The sequence below is a fragment of the Pseudochaenichthys georgianus genome, chromosome 17 (assembly GCF_902827115.2).
Source record: "Pseudochaenichthys georgianus chromosome 17, fPseGeo1.2, whole genome shotgun sequence".
Lineage (NCBI taxonomy): Eukaryota > Metazoa > Chordata > Actinopteri > Perciformes > Channichthyidae > Pseudochaenichthys > Pseudochaenichthys georgianus.
Genome location: NC_047519.1, coordinates 4,975,178 through 4,993,537, shown reverse-complemented (window position 1 = coordinate 4,993,537; position 18,360 = coordinate 4,975,178). Strand labels below are relative to the sequence as shown.

At 40.5% G+C, this 18,360-nt stretch overlaps 1 protein-coding gene across 4 annotated transcripts in view; it reads left to right on the top strand.

The window, feature by feature from the left end:
* The window catches only part of LOC117462483 (disks large-associated protein 1-like), a 287,620-nt gene that overhangs the window by 99,390 nt on the left and 169,870 nt on the right, over positions 1 to 18,360 (top strand). For 2 of the 4 annotated variants that reach the window (XM_071206261.1, XM_071206260.1), the window contains one exon: positions 2,007 to 3,534. In XM_071206261.1, the coding sequence (XP_071062362.1) occupies positions 2,122 to 3,534 (1,413 nt within the window). In that variant the 5' untranslated portion in view covers positions 2,007 to 2,121. The remainder of the gene's footprint in view (positions 1 to 2,006; positions 3,535 to 18,360) is intronic. The other 2 variants (XM_071206263.1, XM_071206262.1) reach the window with 2 other exon arrangements.

Genomic DNA, 18,360 nt, shown 5'->3' with positions numbered 1-18,360 from the left:
CATTGAATTCAAAAAGGACTCCTATACTATTTTTTATATTTGTCATCCCGTTGCTGCCTTTGTTTATAAATAAAATGATTGGTTCAAATTCTTACAATTGAGAGGTTTGGTGTACGTTTGGAGGTATTGCAAAAGACAACAGCTTGTTTCTTGTTAAGCCTTCGTGTGTGGGACTTGAGTTGCTGATATTCAATTCTGGGTTTGCCTTTTCCTGTCGTGTGTTCTATCGGTGTGTGTGCATGGTCTGCAAAGGCTGAAGTCCCTGTGTTCCCTCCAGAGGGAGTTTCTCTACAACACACTCCCCCCCCCCCCCCCTGCCTGAAACCCCCCGATCGGAGTCATTTGTTTACTTCTGGGTCATAGTGACATCACCACGTAACACTTTTATTGGCTAGCGCTCCAATTTGTTGTACGTGATATGCTATAGGGCGGGACATCTCTAAGCGTTTACCAATCACAACAGGTTTCAGACAGAGGGTGAACAGAGGTGCTGCAGCACAGGCAGTAGGACATACAGAGCTTGTTGAACATTAAGGCATGGAGACATGTCACAGTAGAAACACTACATACAGATATGAGACCTGGAAAGGACCAGAACATGTCCTCTTTAGAAGTTATGGTTTCACAACACATCGAAATGTTGGTTCAATGTTTCACTTAACTCTAACCACAGTGAAGTGAAACAATACAGAGTTATTGGTGATGATATTAATGAGGTCTAAACAAATACAACACATTGGTTAGGGACAAAGCCAACCTGTGCTTTTGTGGTTACTAATGTAATTACTAATGTTTAACTATACTTCTCTTCACAAACTGTGTACACGGTGCCGAGCTCAGCTTTTCACTGCTAACAAATTACTGCACACAATAGCTCAAATAGCAGGTCCGGCTAAACAAAGGTTTAAAGAAATATGCCACTTGTAAATGTGAAACTTTGTTAATTAAAGCCGCTACACAGCATTTGCCAAACATTAGATCGGGCTGTTGGAAGCACTCCTGTTTGATCTGAATAAAAGAACAGTGTTACAAGTTATTAAGGTGTCCAATTCAAAAGTCTTAGCTTGCCAGCTTTCACCACGCACTAACTGTGTTTTACATCATGCAGCACATCAGTTGCTAGAGAGCAGGTTCTTTCATGGGAGAAAAAGGTTCCCATTTCTGATTGGCTGGGCGGAATGCAAACCACGCCCCGTAAAACTCCCAACAAGTTTTGTGAAGCCGCCATTTTATTTTCCTCGCATTAGCATTATTAGCATTAGCCCAGCGCACAAACGCAGAGAGACTAACTTATGGCAACACAAAAGAAAACATGGGAGCGGTGGAGATGAGGAGGTTACTGGCGATTTACTCGGAAGGCTTCAGAAGCTGCTGGGAAGACTCCCAGCCGGGGACTTCGGGTGGCAGTATATGCCGTGAAGTTTTTTGCGGCCTGCCAGTAAACCCAAAGCAGAAAAAGAAAAAGTGACGTCAGCGGCTTCATTTGCCTAATCCTCCCCATCTGCTAAATGCAATCTCCAGAAGTAAAAAGTGAATTTATCGTTATAAATAAAGTACTTCATGGTCACATGACTTCACCTCACCCCCGCTAAGCTAATGGCGGCTAATGTTTGCCATGAAAAAGCGGTTGCGAAATGATTAAATTAGATTTATCTCAGACTAGACATTTTTATGACACAGATATGTTTCAGACCTTCACCAGTTATGTATTTACTGACATATTTGTTTTGTTGTAGATCAAAACGGAAAACATCTCTTAAGTTTGTGTTAACCATTTATTTGAGGCATCTTACCAACAATAAAAACTTTAAATAACACTTCCTTCAAGACGATGGAACCCAAAGTGGTAAAATGCTTAATAATTTCAAAGTTTAAAGATTAATTCCTGCAACAATCTTTTAAATGAGGGGTTTAATATGTTCAATGGTTTGACTTGTTATTGGCTGTTACTTGTTGCCTTGCATTACCTGTCAGTCTTATGGCTCCTCTCTCTTCCTGTCTTCCAGAGTCTGCAGCTCTCCTCTCAGGGACAGTCTTCTGCAGCCCTTCTCTGGTCACAGGCCTGCCGGCATCTCTCATCCATACCATTCCTCTTCACATCCACCCATCCTTCCCCCTGTCATGAAAGGCCTGTCCGGTAGTCGGAGTCACCATCACGTGGTCTCCTATGAACCATCATACGATCTACTGGGTCACCACGTAGACCGCAAGCCATACTTAATCAGTCAGAACGACATGCCTGTGCCCATTCCCATGCCGCTTTCAGCTGAGCTGGCCTACTACAATGCTCAGCGCTCCCCGTACCCCTCTGACAGCAACAGCATCGTCCCCTATGGAACCTTCCCAAGGAGGTGCCACTCCACCTCCTCATCTCACCATCCTGAGGTAAAGGATGAGGGTTTGGCCATGGTACCATATGTAGGAGGAGGAGGAGGGGGAGGAGGTGGTGGAGGGGGCTATGGAGGTAAAACGCCAACCCGGGTACCGGCAAACTTTGCGGACCCGTTTGAGCGTCAGCAGTCATTCTCCAGAGATGGCTACCACACACTGCAGTACAAACGAGGAGTGCTGGCCCACAGTGGGGGGATGGGGGCCAACAACATCAACAATGACAGCCCGGGGAGAATCCGTCACCTGGTCCACTCGGTCCAGAAACTCTTCACCAAGTCGCACTCATTGGAGGGGCCACACCACACACAATCCAACAAGGGGGCCAATAATGGGAGCGTTAATGGTGGTGTTGGTGGTGGAGGAGGTGGTGGTGGTGGTTCAAGGGCCAGCCTAGAGGGTGAAACTCCACCAGGGGGAGTGCGCCACCGGAAGCGCAGCAAGAGCCGCGAGCGTTGTCGATCAGCAGAGCCCAAGCATCGAAGCCACCACCACCACCACCACCAGCTCCACGGCTCGGCATCTGCTCCAGGCTCCGGGTACTGGAGCTCAGATGACAACCTAGAACGGGAGCTGTGTCTCTACCACCCTCACCATCACCAACCTCCACCCTCACCCTCACCCTCCATGTCCCCATCACCCATCGCCATGACAATGGGCCGTTATCCCGGCAGAAACCATGACAAGTATCCCCAGAGTCCCCTCCCCAATCTCACCTCTTCGCAGTCCCAGCAGTACTTCATGATGGACCCTTATGGCACACTCAACGAGCACACACACACCCACGCACACCACGGCCACACACACCACCATTCTGCACTCAAAGTCTCCCGGAGCAACAACGACGTCAAGTACACAGCGTCGTCGGCGTGCGTGCCAGTTAGTGGCAGCAGCAATAACAGCGGTGGCGGTATCGTTGGAGGAAGTGGCTCCTTGCTGCCACTGGGTCTAGTGGACGGGCCCCTTGTGAAGAAAGGGGCGTGGTCGTCAAGCCTAACGGTGAGCAGGGCCCGAGAGGTCTACACCAACAACAGCAGCCACAACCAGCTACGAGCCAGCGCAGGACCCGGTAACCTAAACCTAGATAGAGCTCTAGTCAAATCTAGGGGCAGTCAGCAGCAGGAGCGCACTTGCCATTTCTTACAGGTAAATAATAATTCCCCCACTCCCAATCCAACACCAGTCGATTCACCCCCACTCCCACCCTCTGTTGCCTCCCTTTTCTTCACAACTTACTTTTCTCACCAATGTTTCCTTTATGTCAGTGGAATCCAGTCTTGTGAAACTTCAGGTTTTCAGTCCTACCAAACACTACACTTCAGTTAGAGAAGGGCAAACCAATCTGAATCTCTTACTGTAATGGACAGATGGCTATTCTGATACACAAGTTCCAGAACGTGCACAGCTGTTGTCTTGGCACATTCATTTGTATATATATTTGTTGTCACATGGGTCATTTTGTACAAGTTTAGCAGGAATGCCAGTAATTCATTCCAGGACAATGGATGTTTGCTTCTTTGGATACAGTTAGAAATACGACGTTCCCCCAGTTAGTGAGCAGGGAGAGCAAAGACTTGCGTTGCTGCTGTATTCTGGGACATTTTTAGGCAGCTAGACATTCAGAGTACTGAAATAATGTTGGCTTTTGAGACACTGATGAAACTCAATACCTCCTCATCTAGGGACAACACCCATACAGTTATGTGAAGAGTTAAACCAAGAGGGCACCAACCTAACACTTGAGAAATATTAAGAATCCCAAAGAAGAAGGTAAAATGCATTGGGTAAGGACATCAGAATAGGTAGATTATTATATTGTTTAAAATTCAGTTTAGTAACCTTTCAGTGAGCTGTAGGATTCAAAGTAGAACATAATAATGTTAGTCTAAAGGTTAAATATCTCTTAATGTATGTATTGTGTAAAAAGGGTTTAATGACACATATGTGGACCTATGTTTATGGAAAGGGGATACGTTTATGTCATGAATTTTATGTTTTTCTACATCATCACACCTTACTAAATGACAACCCTTCCAACTGAACAGTGGACTTGCATCCCAGTTTAGTAGGCTACTCTGGGTCAAAGTACAGGGTCTTCATTAACACAATCCCTGTATTGCTTTAGTATTTGGCTGGAAGAGAAATGGAGATTTACATGACTGGAGCCATGACTGGATATCAAGGCTGTGGACACACTACAACTGGTTAAATAAGGGCTTTAGGCATAATATGAAATAAGCCACGTTCATCAACTAACATGCAACTTTAGACAATTCTGATATAATTAGAAAAGACCTAACAACATATTTGTACCATGTACAGCAGGGGTAGCCAATATGGTGCCCGCGGCGGGCACTTAGTCGCACTCACGTTCTTGCTTGATTTGCAGGACCAGCGTTGCGGTCGCGAAGAAAAGCAATGTAGAGCGGCACCGCATGGCGTAATGTCCACTGGGGACAGGAGGGACATGTCCCCCTCCCACCTTTCGAATTCCCGTTTGTGTCCCCCCACTTTACAAATATGTTTATTATTATTTTTGAACGCAAGCCGTCATCGCCACGGAGGAGCACACAGCCTCTGTGAGCGAGCGAGACAGAGAGAGAAAGAGAGAAAGAGAGCACACCTTTATCAATTTAATGTGTTGTAAAAAATAATGTAAGAAATCATTCCAATGTGTACTATAGGACAGTAAAAATACAGTTTAAAAGGAGAGTGATTAGTAAAATATGCATACATAAAAAGAAAGAATGCTAACATAAGATAAGAATAAACAAGTTCAAATGATTTGTTGTTGGTTGTGATCATAGTCTAAAGATGTTTAGATTATTGAAAAGTATACAGCTCCCTTTTATCTGAGTGTTGAGAGCTGTATCCATAAATTCATTTTGTGCTCAACGTGCAACAGATTGATGCATTTCACTTCAACATTTAAAAACAAATCTTCCCGGGGGTGCATGCCCCTGGACCCCCCTAGAGGAGGTGAGGTCCACCCCCAAATAAAGCAGGTTAAAATAATTAAATTGCATACATTTTCTTTTAGTAAACACTGAAAATGGGTCCCACAGACCCAAACAGCACACACAGGTTAAAGGTAAGCATATAATAATGTTAAAATGTGCTAAATATATACACTGCAAAAAACAACAAAAAGAGGAGTAAAAGTAGCTCACGACTTGTTTTATTTTTTGAAAGTAGTTTCAAAAGTAGTTTGAATTCCACAATCACGTAAGTCCTCAGGACGCAAAGTGGCTCGACCAGAAATGGAAAGACTGGAAGTTTGCTCCTCCAATCCCCATGGGAAGGAATAACCATTGGTGTGTGAATGAGATTTAGATTAGATGATGAGCACTTTAGCACCTCGTATGGCAGCCATACAAGGTGCGGGTAAATGGTTACATGCAGTGCAAAGCTCTGAAGTGCTGGAAAGACTAAAAAGAGGCTATAGAAGTCCATTAGGGGAACAAACATTACATAATCATATTTCAAAACCTGGACGCAGCAACATTTTCAACCACATATTCTTTGTTAAAACTACCAGATCATTAAATAGTGGCAGATGTTTTTGTTGATCAACTTACCAATGACTCAACTAATAATTGAAGCACTAATATGCATATTGTTTAATGGACAGTTGATCAGGCAGTGAACTGTACCTTCTCTATTGATTGGGTTTACACTGACTAATCTGTGTAACAGTGAAATAAACACATGGCTCCACTAAGGTTTGGAAAAATCACTCAGATAACGAATAAATTATGATTATATTTGGATAGAAATCTTAATGGAACACCAATCCCAACACTTTGAGGACTCCTCATTACCAGGGGCGCCATAAGGGGGTGAACAGTTAGGACGATTCTAAGGGCCCGTGACTGACAGGAGCCCAACCAATTTTAGACCATTAAGAAAAAAATGTTTAAGTAACCAATGTGATATATTTTCATGGGGCCCAAAATCCCTGGCGGCGCCCCTGCTCATTACTACAAGATTAAAACGTTCCACAGATCTATTCTAAAACATGCCACTATGTTAATCCCAGTCAATGTATAACACACTATACTCTCTCATTCCCTACAGATTTTTACATTGTCGACACATTTCCTACTCTTGTGAAGTTGTGAAGACAGTCGGTTAAAAGATAGAATAACATTCAGAGAACTGAACAACATAAAGTCAATAGCAGATGGGGAAAGCTTCACATATAGTAGCCTAGATGTGTGTCTGTTGTTGTAGTTGATCATTTTGCTTAAAATTGAACCTGCTAGCTAGCTTGCTTAAAATGTTCTAGCTAACAAAATTAGCATGGTGGCTAGCTAGATGACATATTTTAGCTTATAGACAGACCTGAACAATTATTAGTTTAAGATAAGATAAGGTAGTACTTTATTGATCCCAATTTGGGAAATGTTTGTTGCATGCTTTAATATTGAGAATATAAGTAGAAATACCATCTTTCATTAACAATGACTACAAATCAAAGCGAAATGAGAGAGACTTCCTTAATGAGGGTTTCTTCTTCTTCTTAGAAGAAGAATCAGTGGGATGAAAACCTCTTTAATTAGTGGCGGCTGGTGGAAAATATTTTTGGTGGGGCTATGGAAATAGGGACCAAACCATACTAATTTTTTGAGAAATGACCCCTTAAATTATATGGTGATGTTGAAAACTGGTGAAAATGTTGAAAACTGGTGAAAATCAGATTTACTCACGACTGTTTCCACTCGGACTTTAATACAGCTACACCATTGTTTGGTTTCCATGGTAGCGCGTCTCTTTAGCAGCGCGAGCAACTGAACAAGAATCGACAACTCCACCCTCTGCTCACTCATTTCCTGTAAAATACAGGTCCAGCCCACACATATGCTCCATGGCGCTACAGGCATTGCCCTTACAACTACAATAAGCATGTAAATGTTAATCTACAGCTCCGGCGATCCACGAGCACCGAGACGCAGCCATCCTCGACAACTACTGTAGCGTCACCTTGGATACGAGTCCAAACAACTCACAGACACACAGGCCAGGGCGCTGACAGGGCTACCTTTGAGCATCAGATCTGACGACGCTGATTGGCTGAAATTATGTTTCGGCGGCATACTATACAGATAGCAACAGTCAGCTTGTTGGCTGCTGCTGCTCTGGCTGAGGGCTCCTTTCTACCGCCCAGACGAGAGAGGGTAATGATACATGCTGCGGCCAAGCAGGAAACATGCGACTTATCAGTAACTTTAGACATCGTAAAACAATTTTAAACGAGATTTTATTGTAGATTATACATTTTACTGATACCAATTATATAATATTTACCTTGTTCATTAAAAATAAAAATAAATATATATATTTTTTTAAATATATATTTTTATTTATTTTTAATTTGTAATGACAATCAAACATGTGGGAAGAGGGTGGGCGGCGCCCCTAGCGCCCCTATGGGCCGGCCGCCACTGTCTTTAATGGTCACACAGCACACACAGTGAAATGTGTTCTCTGCTTTTAACCCATCCTAGTACCAGGAGTCTAGTACTAGGAGCAGTGGGCAGCTGTTGGTGCTAGTGGAGCACGCTCATGTACTGTCAAGTCGCCGAAGCCTCGCAGCGGGGGTACTGCTGCGGAACGCATAAACGCATTAACGCATAAAGCAGACTCTTAGCGCTAACGAAGGATCACTTCTTCTTCAGGGCAGGGAAAGTTACGCAGTACGCAGGCTACTGCAGTAAGCCTGCTGCAACAGAGAGGCTGCTGCCTCTCTGTTGGACTCCGGTACTGCACATTACTCACGAGATGTAAAAAACGAACACACTAACCACTCCGCCAACGCCACAGTCACCCCCGCTGTGCGGGTCGGATGAGAATGTCTGGTGGGCCGGATGTGGCCCGCGGGCCACCAGTTGATGGTCACTGCCCTACTGAATGAGCCACTGCCGTAGAGCTTCTTATGTTTGCATGTCAAAATCCACTTAAAACGTTTTGCTTCAAAACATCCGAGAAATAATAAAAGATTTATACAGCAAGAATTTTATACATGATCAAACACCGGTACTCTTACCACCTGGAACTAGTGACTGCTTTAGATAAAGGCTATGTTATATGCTATGCTAATTTCTGTATCAAAATGACAGGGATCGTGCTAGAAACAGTAACACAATCTAACGTTAAAGACATAACGGCACACACTTTTGAGTTTGGCGGATGGTACTTAATAATAACCAAATAACAAACAAGTGAAAGCAACAAGCAGTGTGGCTGAACGGTGGAATAACGCAACAAGCTACATCTCTAACGAACTCCTATCATTGACCCTGTAATAGGGCTCATTGAAACACGACACTGATCTACATCGATGAACAGCTCAATACACATTTTGAGTAATATAAAAAGGTTGTAGTGTGTCCACAGCCTTAGGATCATTGCCCCCCCCACCACCAGTCTATTACTCCCAGAACCCCACTGCCACCTCCTCCCTCTTCTCCCCCACTTCTCCCCTCCTGCCTCTCCTCCACTCACCCTACTCACCCCCACCCAACCCCCTGCCACCCTCCTCCTTTACTTCCTCTTGGTTTGGAGAGCTTCCCTCTTCCTTCTCCTCTTCCTCCTTTTTCCTCCTTTTGAGTTGAAGAGAGAAGTAAGTGCAGAGTCAGTGGCCTTACTCTCTGAATGCTAGGTGATGCCATGACCTCATGAAGAACGACATCCCTTCCTGTTTGTAGACTTCATTTTTTATTTAGTAGTGCTTCCCTTTCTGCCAGTTGTCTTTCCCTCACTGTTTGTGTCCTTGTGGATTGTGTATTGCTATATGTGTGAAGTGCTGTGTTGAGCTAAGTGTTGGGGAGATGTTTAACTATATCCTGTACAGGAAGTAGAGTTTGACCATGTAACTCAATAGTAGAACTACATTTACATTTGAATTGGGTTGAGTTTATTACTTTTGGTAAGTGGAGGGTCGCTTCATTTAGGAAGCCTTTATTATGTTTCATTTGAGTGAACTTGGCTTCCAACTAAATACACAAGTGCAGTGATGTGCCGACATGGAGCAATCCATGTTTAAATGAAAGATACTTATATCAGTGTGTCCAGTACATATGTATCAACTTGTTATATCTTATGTTCAGTATTAACTTGTGAAACCTTCTGAGCAGAGGTGTTTCTACCTTCTCCGCAGACCGAATGGTATTACAGCAAACAGAATGTGTGACTTGAGTTATTTTTTAAGTCAACTCACAAATGAATTGAGCAAAGGGTTTGATAGCATGTGATACTGGGTTCGGATCAGATGTGTTGAATAAACCCTTGAAATGTGGGACAGAAAGAAAAGAATATCTTAAATCGACAGTGCAATGTCTTTCGGGAACACAATCAAAGACAAGCAATAATTGAGCTGCATTTCCATATGGACTTTTGCTGTACAGAACATACAAAAACAATACATTACATATATTTTGGACACCCTTAATATTCTATATCTCTAAGAGGTCAAAGGAGGATTACCGTTGGACTCGTTGCGACGGTAAATTTTGTCTATAAGCGTTAATAATCTCCCCAGCACCTGCTAGTGTTACTCTGTTACCTGTGCTCAACTGTGTGGGATGGTCTTGTGTTTTGAATGTGTCTGTAAGTGTGTGTATGATTACATTCTTATTTACAGTACAGCACACATGTACGACATACATCAGCATTTCCAACACGAGAACAGTCTGGGCCTTTATGCTAGCAGGAATGTATTATGTTTCTCTGTACAGTGTTCCCGAGCTTCTTTAATTTAATTTGGTGACAATTAGCTGAACATTTATACTGAATACTTTCCTCCATGTCTGGGCTTGTTCTGAATAATTAGTCATGTCATACTTCCCACTTTTTATAAGGCCTGTTTTGGCACTTTTTCACAGGAACTAACTTCCTGTCAATACGTTGAACACATTCTGCACAGATGTGGCAGAATAACAGCCTCTCAGAATCCTGAAGGACATCACATGTGTGTTTTAAAGTTATTGGTTGTTATCCATTGAACACATTATGAGGCATATCTTTGGTTTGGGCCTTTCTACATAATATTATTTCAGACTTTAAACCAGTTTGTGATTCTCATATTTTAAAAGCATTTTCTAAAAGATCATTCATCTGCTAATGTTGAAAAACCCGGGTCATTATTTGAAATTCTACCACTCGGAAAGTATTTGCTTAATCCTAAAAGATCCAAAAAAAAATGATTTGAGAGAAACCAATGCTGATTGGATGGATGATCAAATTGGATCCAGTAGATGTTAGCGGGGGAGAAACAAAGAGATCAGCTGTGGCTCAGACTCTCATCTGGTCGTCTCAACAAGCAGCAGAATGACTCATGTAATAACTGTTACCCAGACATGTATTTAAAACATACTGCCAGGAGCGACAGAAAGTGAAAGCACACCATTGTTGCTCAGTTTTGAATTTATATTTGTAAAAAGTGCACCATGCAGTAAAAGAGTGTGTATAGACTATATAATATAATTAAGAGCTGGACGTTATGAACAATGGAAAGCATGCAGCACCGCTGTATTCTTTTAAGTATTGTTAAACGCTTTTCAAGATGCAAGTTGTTATTGAACGTCCATCTGACATACAAGGGTTGCATCAGTTCTGGAGTGGGCAGAACACGTCACTGGGTACTGAAAGGGTTACGTAACAGGAGATACAGTAGTAAATACTTTATGTATCTATTAACATTATATATTTGCAATATATAACTATTTAATGATATAGATATATTATGAAAACAATTCATTAAGAAGTGATTCTGAATAAAATACAGGATAAATAATCTGCCAACATGTACTGTAATACCTATGGCACTTGAATTATATGAATGCAAAAACTATTATCGAATATTTTAAGGTTCATAACCCGTCAAATTCATTATATTTAAATTACAAGTCAGTACATTTGAAAACGTCCCCAATGTGCATGTCCTGAATTGTCACCTTAAAGCTGACTATAAACAGGAAATGACCAGATATTGTTAAGTGACAGAAATATAAAAAAGAGGCAAGTGAAATGAGTTTGAATCTATCTGTGCTACCGTTCAGATACGTAATCGCTCGACTTCCCTTTGTACACTGCATGGTGTGCACTGTGAACAATTGTTCTGTGTTCATTTCAACTGTAGTGTTGTCTTAAAGGTCCCACGGCACGGCCATTTCTACTGATCATAATCCCATTGTTGAGGTCGACTAGAATAGATGTACATTGTTCAATGTTCCAAACTCACATTGGTTTCTCACAGCATCTCTTAGTATGTGTATTCACTCTCTGTCGTACACGGCTTGTTGGAGCTCCTGCCCCCCCCCCCTATGAGCCCACTGTGCTCTGATTGGTCAGCTCGCCCACTCTGTTCTGATGAGTCCATCACCGTTACAGCGGAACATCAGTGATTATGTGTTACAATCGCGTTTGTTAGCAACCAGAAAATGACTACAGTGCTGCGTGGGGTCTGGGTGCCGTGTTGGCGGGACCACTGGCATGGCACTTGGCATATATCCAGGTTACACAGCGGGAAATCCACCTCACATTGTCCGCTCCGGGGGCCTCACGGGCGGACTCCTGAGCTGCTCGGAGTCCACCCTGGCAGAGGGTGTGCCTATTGTTCTATAGCTGTGAGCCAATTGGTCCATATGGGTTTAGTGACGTCAATAGGCCCCGGAAGAACAAAATGGAAAAACAAAAATCTACAACGAGGCGTTCTGGGGCAGCACAGACAGGTCTTATCTGTGTTAGAGTTTTACTCGCTACAGGGTGTACTTTGAGGGTTTGTGACTTTGCAGACCGTTTACATGCAGAAAAAGCTACATAACTCACAAGGGGACGGGTAATAACCGGAAAAGCATGACATGGGACCTTTAAATCTGCTGGTGTTCCCGCACAGGAAGTCAGGGTTGCCAACTTTGGGTAACTGGCTGGAGTGAGATTTTGGTATCATGGGTTTGATTACACATATGAGCACGAAATGACTGCTATCGTGTCAGCAGCGGGACCTTAGCATATATATAGGATCAACCCTGTCTCCTAAAAATTACGTTCCCACAGAACTAAACTGCATTCTCAATTACGTTTAGCTAGAAACGTATTTACTCCCACGTTACGTTCGTTATGAACGTATCTCAAATACGTGTATTTTCTACATATCTTCTAGAAACATGTTTTCTCCCAGGTTACGTTCCTTATGAACGTATCTGAAATACGTTTATTTTCTACATATCTTTGCCATTTATTGTCTTGCTTATAATAATGATAATAGTCATTTATAAATATCATTTTAGAGCACACCTTTGAAATCGACAATCGGGCTCGATATATGGTTAAATTAAAATCAGTAGGCGAGGCTGTAATTTCGCCAGCTGTTACTCTCATGAGCGAGGCAGAACATAATAGTTTTAACATGCCAAAAAGCTGCTGTGTCGTTCATTGCACCTCAAACATTAAAACAAATCCAGAGTTACGTGTTTCTGTACTTCCTCTAAGAAGAAAGGACAGTAACAGAAGAGCTCTGTGGCTTCAGGCTTGATCGCCGTTCAAATGACAGCGTTGGTTTCCCCAAAAGTGGGCGGGGCTGTAAAGTGAAGTAGATTTACTCTCATCTATTATTCAAAACCATTCTATTTATTCTAACGTATTACATGCCAGTGTTTTATCTTTTTATTTATTTGTTTTTATTTTAAATCGTATAATGTCGGACTTTTTTTGTCGTCTTTGAGGAAAAGAAATGGGGTTTAGAGATTCAAAATACTGAAATCTGTATTTTTTAAAATCTCTTCCTTCTAATTTGTTATTATTTTCTAAATAACACACTGTTATTTACTCAACAATAGCACACAATTATCCTTGTTTTTATTTATTTGTTTAATTCTATAATCTTGGGAATTTTAGCATGCTTTTTAGCCGTAAATAAAGTCACCAGAAACAGACGGGACATTTCGAGATTTAGGATGGCCCAAGACACTACACTACCCATAATCCCCAGCTATCGTTTGGGACTACAGTCCCGTTGACAAACCCCGTGATGTTGCGCCAAGGTTACGCCGAGCGTCAAGCTCTTTGAAATGGAACGAAACCACGGCAGACTATTCAAAACTGGACTCGAACGCCCCACCAGAACTACACATGATGCCTATCGTGTTTCGCAACATGTTCTCTATGGCACGTCTCTATTGGGAATTGTAGTTTTAAAAGACGTTTTTCCCAAATGTAGAAGTTGACAGTATTAAACTGTGTACAGCCCTGGAGGTTTAGGCGATAGGAAACACATTGGTGTGTACACATTTAAAACATCTAATTACTAAATGGGTGAAAATCGCTTGTATCCATAATGGGCAGCATTAATATATACCCACACGACAGCTCATTGTTACTTTGTTATTCTACTCCACTACAATTCAGAGGTTAACCTGGTATTTTTACTCCACTACATTTAGTTTAGCTACTTTTCAGATTCTGATTAATTATGTGAAATATAAACAACCCTTAAAGTAGACTTTAGTTACACCTGAGTAAAATTCAGGGTAGGTGATTGTCAAGTGCCAACAATCAGGAGAGATATTTGATAGTTGGTGCTTGAGAAGACTAAACATTTATCTGCAGATCTTTATAAAGTATATTCATTACTCGTTATTCTCTACTAATAGTTAATAGTTATTCTCTACTAATAGTTAATTAAAAACTGTATAATGGCTATTTTGCATAAGGTTTTCTAAGGTGTATTGATCTTATACACAACTTGGGTCGCAGGTTCCTCAACAGACATCTATCAATATGTGTGTACTGTATACCTCCACCATTAAACTGTCATATTCTGCACATTTCTTATTCTATCTACATGCATAAGAGTATAATTAATGTGTATAATATCATTTAAAATAAGTGTTTCAACATAGTTAACATTGCAGGAAAGCAATATTTTAGACGTTAAGTACTTTGTCAGGCTTAAGATTCATCTGTAGATAGATACCCCCAGAGCTTTTTTCTTGTTTAAAAGAAGACCTTAACCTAAAGTATTTTTTAATGTGTTAATAAAGGTTAATTCGTTTTTCTGTTTTGCACATCCTCCTATTAATATCTTTGAACATCCAGCACTAAACTGTTTTATTGTAGAGATCACTTAGTATCTTCTTGACTTTTTATATTCTATATTTCTATCATTGACCTTCTACTTTCCCCCTATGAAAGTATGTACTCTTAATATTGTTTTGATCAAATAAGATTATTCAACAAAAATAATTCAATAACATGCTTTAACCACTAGGCGGTGCACACAAGGTACACACAGCATACTAATAATAACTTTGTATTATTAGTGTAGACACTTATGTATAACATCTGAAGATGTGTAATTTTATTCATGTTTTTACATAATTTTACAGGATATTGCTATACTATTTCTCTTGTTTTACTTCTACACATTAATATCTGATTTGTAAAACATCACAGACAGAAAGGCATAGGCTATCCTTCATTTAATAGTAAGCTATTGAAATTGTGATTCCATAGATGTGTCTCCCATCACCCAAATCCCCTGACTATTCTCTCAACTCAGTATTTAGATTCTTATATTCAAAGAAAATCAGTAATATCTTTAAAAACTACAAGTCCTTTTTTATCAGCTGTGCACCGTTATGGTGTAAATATAGCCTATATACCAATTGGATCAAATATAAAAGTCAGCCGAATTACTATTGATACTGCAAGGAGACGTATTTTGTGAAAAGAAATTGAAGATGTTGTTTAATTGTTGATATATTTATGATCCACGTCAAGTATTCAGTTTTGGCAGCAGTTCTCCTGTTTGTCTCTCTCTATAAATAAAGAATTACGGCAGATGTGTAATATTTAATGCAGCCGAAACGTGTATTACAATGCCGTTATGTGATGACTTCCAAAGAGAAAAGCAAGCACACTCTGAATTAGGTATTATTTTATTTTTCGTTGTCGGATATCATATCTCCTTATCATATCAACACCATATCCCAGCGTGCATTGCGGCTAAAACATCCAATCAACAAGCTTCAAGCTGAGGATCTTGGGTAATCAGTTTAGTGGGTTTGTGGTGTGTATCGCTCAAAATGTCCCGTCTGTTTCCGGTGACTTTATTTACGGCTAAAAAGCCCAAGATTATAGAATTAAATGAATAAATAAAAACAAGGATAATTGTGTGTTATTGTTGAGTAAATAACAGTGTGTTATTTAGAAAAGAATAATAAATTAGAAGGAAAAGATTTTAAAAAATACAGATTTCAGTATTTTGAGGCTCTGAGCCCCATTTCTTTTCCTCACAGACGGAAAAAAAGTGCGACATTATACGATTTTAAAATAAAAACAAATAAATAAAAGATAAAACACTGGCATGTAATTTACGTTAGAATAAATAGAATGGTTTTGAATAATAGATGAGAGTAAATCTACTTCACTTTACAGCCCCGCCCACTTTTGGGGAAACCAGCGCTGTCATTTGAACGGCGATCAAGCCTGAAGCCACAGAGCTCTTCTGTTACTGTCCTTTCTTCTTAGAGGAAGTACAGAAACACGTAACTCTGGATTTGATTTAATGTTTGAGGTGCAATAAACGACACATAAGCTTTTTGGCATGTTAAAACTATTATGTTCTGCCTCGCTCATGAGAGTAACAGCTGGCGAAATTACAGCCTCGCCTACTGATTTTAATTTAACCATATATCGAGCCCGATTGTCGATTTCAAAGGTGTGCTCTAAAATGATATTTATAAATAACTAATTATCATTATTATAAGCAAGACAATAAATGGCAAAGATATGTAGAAAATAAACGTATTTGAGATACGTTCATAACAAACGTAACGTGGGAGAAAATACGTTTCTAGCTAAACGTAATTGAGAATGCAGTTTAGTTCTGTGGGAACGTAATTTTTAGGAGACAGGGTTGATAGGATATATATACAATATATACAAATACACAATATTGGACACAGACTATAAAGGGCACACAGTTTCATTCACTAATGAAAGTCAAACACATGTTTGTTTCCACTGTTTTATTGTGTGCCTGTCGCGATAAGCAATTAGTTGACTTATCGTACGATAAATAAAAATGAACTCGATACATTTCCATTTACATGAGGATGTGACGAGCAGTTCGAAAGGATGTACTTGAATTATTATTATATATTATCATTATGTCAGTGGTCTAAAATGGTCATACAACGGTGCCGACAATATTATCGTTTATCGCAATAATTTCCGGGAAAATGTATCCAACAAAATTAATTATCGTGAGATGCCTATACATGAAACACACACACACACACAAACACATTTACAGACTCACTCCAAACTGCCAAACATATTAATTAACACACTCACTCTCATATACTCTTTGACTCTATTTTGGCCTAGTAGAACAATAAGCAGCAGACTTTTACTTTTTATCATTTCTACTGGATCTTAGATCTGCGCATGCGCAATACAGGGCGGCAGTGGCGGCCACAGAGTATTTGTGTTGGGTAATCTATGGTAGGGCTAACCCATACAGTGGTGGGGCTCAAGTCAGTATTTGCAATGTAATTACATACACGCTCCCCTTGACAGTGAAACGCCACGCGTGAGGTTTAGATTATTTCCTCAATCCAAATTGAACTGTATGAAATAAAAATGCACATTTGTCTTGTAGTAAATAAAAAGGGCGACCTGGAGCCAATCCTGCAATTTCCCCACAGGTGAAAGAGTTGACCTGCTGAAAGCCCAACCCCTGCAGGGGGGTCTTGGGGGATTCTCCCCCAGGAGATTTTTGGAAATACTAACATAAAATACACATTCTGGTACTCTCTTGAGAAGAAAAATAAATACATCTATTACTACACGACATATTTAAAAAAATGAATGCCATTTTAGTTTTGTGTTACTTTGTTCTGAAAGCTGAACCTGCTGCTCCTCACAGAGGGAAGAGGGAAGAGGCTGTGAATTACTTTACATTGTGGATAAGGGAGGATATCCCCCATTGTTCTGTGTGTCAAAATGAAAGACAGCCCACACACCTATCAATCCAACCCAGTCTCACGGCATTTCGTGTTCACCAACACGATTTTTAATCTATTTATTCGTGTTCACCAACACGATTTGCCCCTTTTTTTCGTGTTGCACAGCACGATTTTAAAAGCAATGTATTTCTACTGGTAATGTGTTTCGTGCCTGCAGGCTGCAGCACGTCTCTTTCTCCGGTCGGGTCGTGGAAGACCGGAAGCTGTGTGGTTCATAAAAACATGTTCTTACTCAATATCAAGCCACAGTTATTGCTTTTATTTTAAATCGTATCATTTCGGACTTTTGTTGCCGTCTGTGAGGAAAATAAATGGGGCTCAGAGCCTCAGGATACTGACATCTGTATTTTTTAAATCTGTTTTTCCTTCTAATTTGTTATTCTTTTCAAAATAACACACTGTTATTTACTCACCAATAACACACAATTATCCTTGCTTTTATTTATTGGTTTAATTCCATAATCTCTGGCTTTTTTGGCGTCCGTCAGGAACTGAATTTCAAAATAAAAATAACCGGAAACAGACGTAGGCATTTCGAGCGATTACCCAAGATCCTCAGCTATGGTTTTAAGCTCGCTGATTGGATGTGTTAGCCGCAATGCATGCTGGGATTTGGTGTTTATATTATATGAAATCCGGAAAACATTTTAAAAGTATAAAATAATACTTAATTCCGAGTGCTCTTGCTTTTCTCTTTGAAAGTCATCACATAACGGCATTGTAATCAGAGTTGGGTGTAACGCGTTACTTTGTAACGCGTTACTGTAATAATATTACTTTGTCGGTAACGGAGTAGTGTAACGCGCTACTTTTATAATCCAGTAATCACACTACAGTTACTAACATTGCCCCGACACGCGTTACTTCGTTACTTTCTAAAATCAGTCATAATCAAACCTCAACAAACACCTGCAAAGAACACATGCTAGGTGAAGCTAAC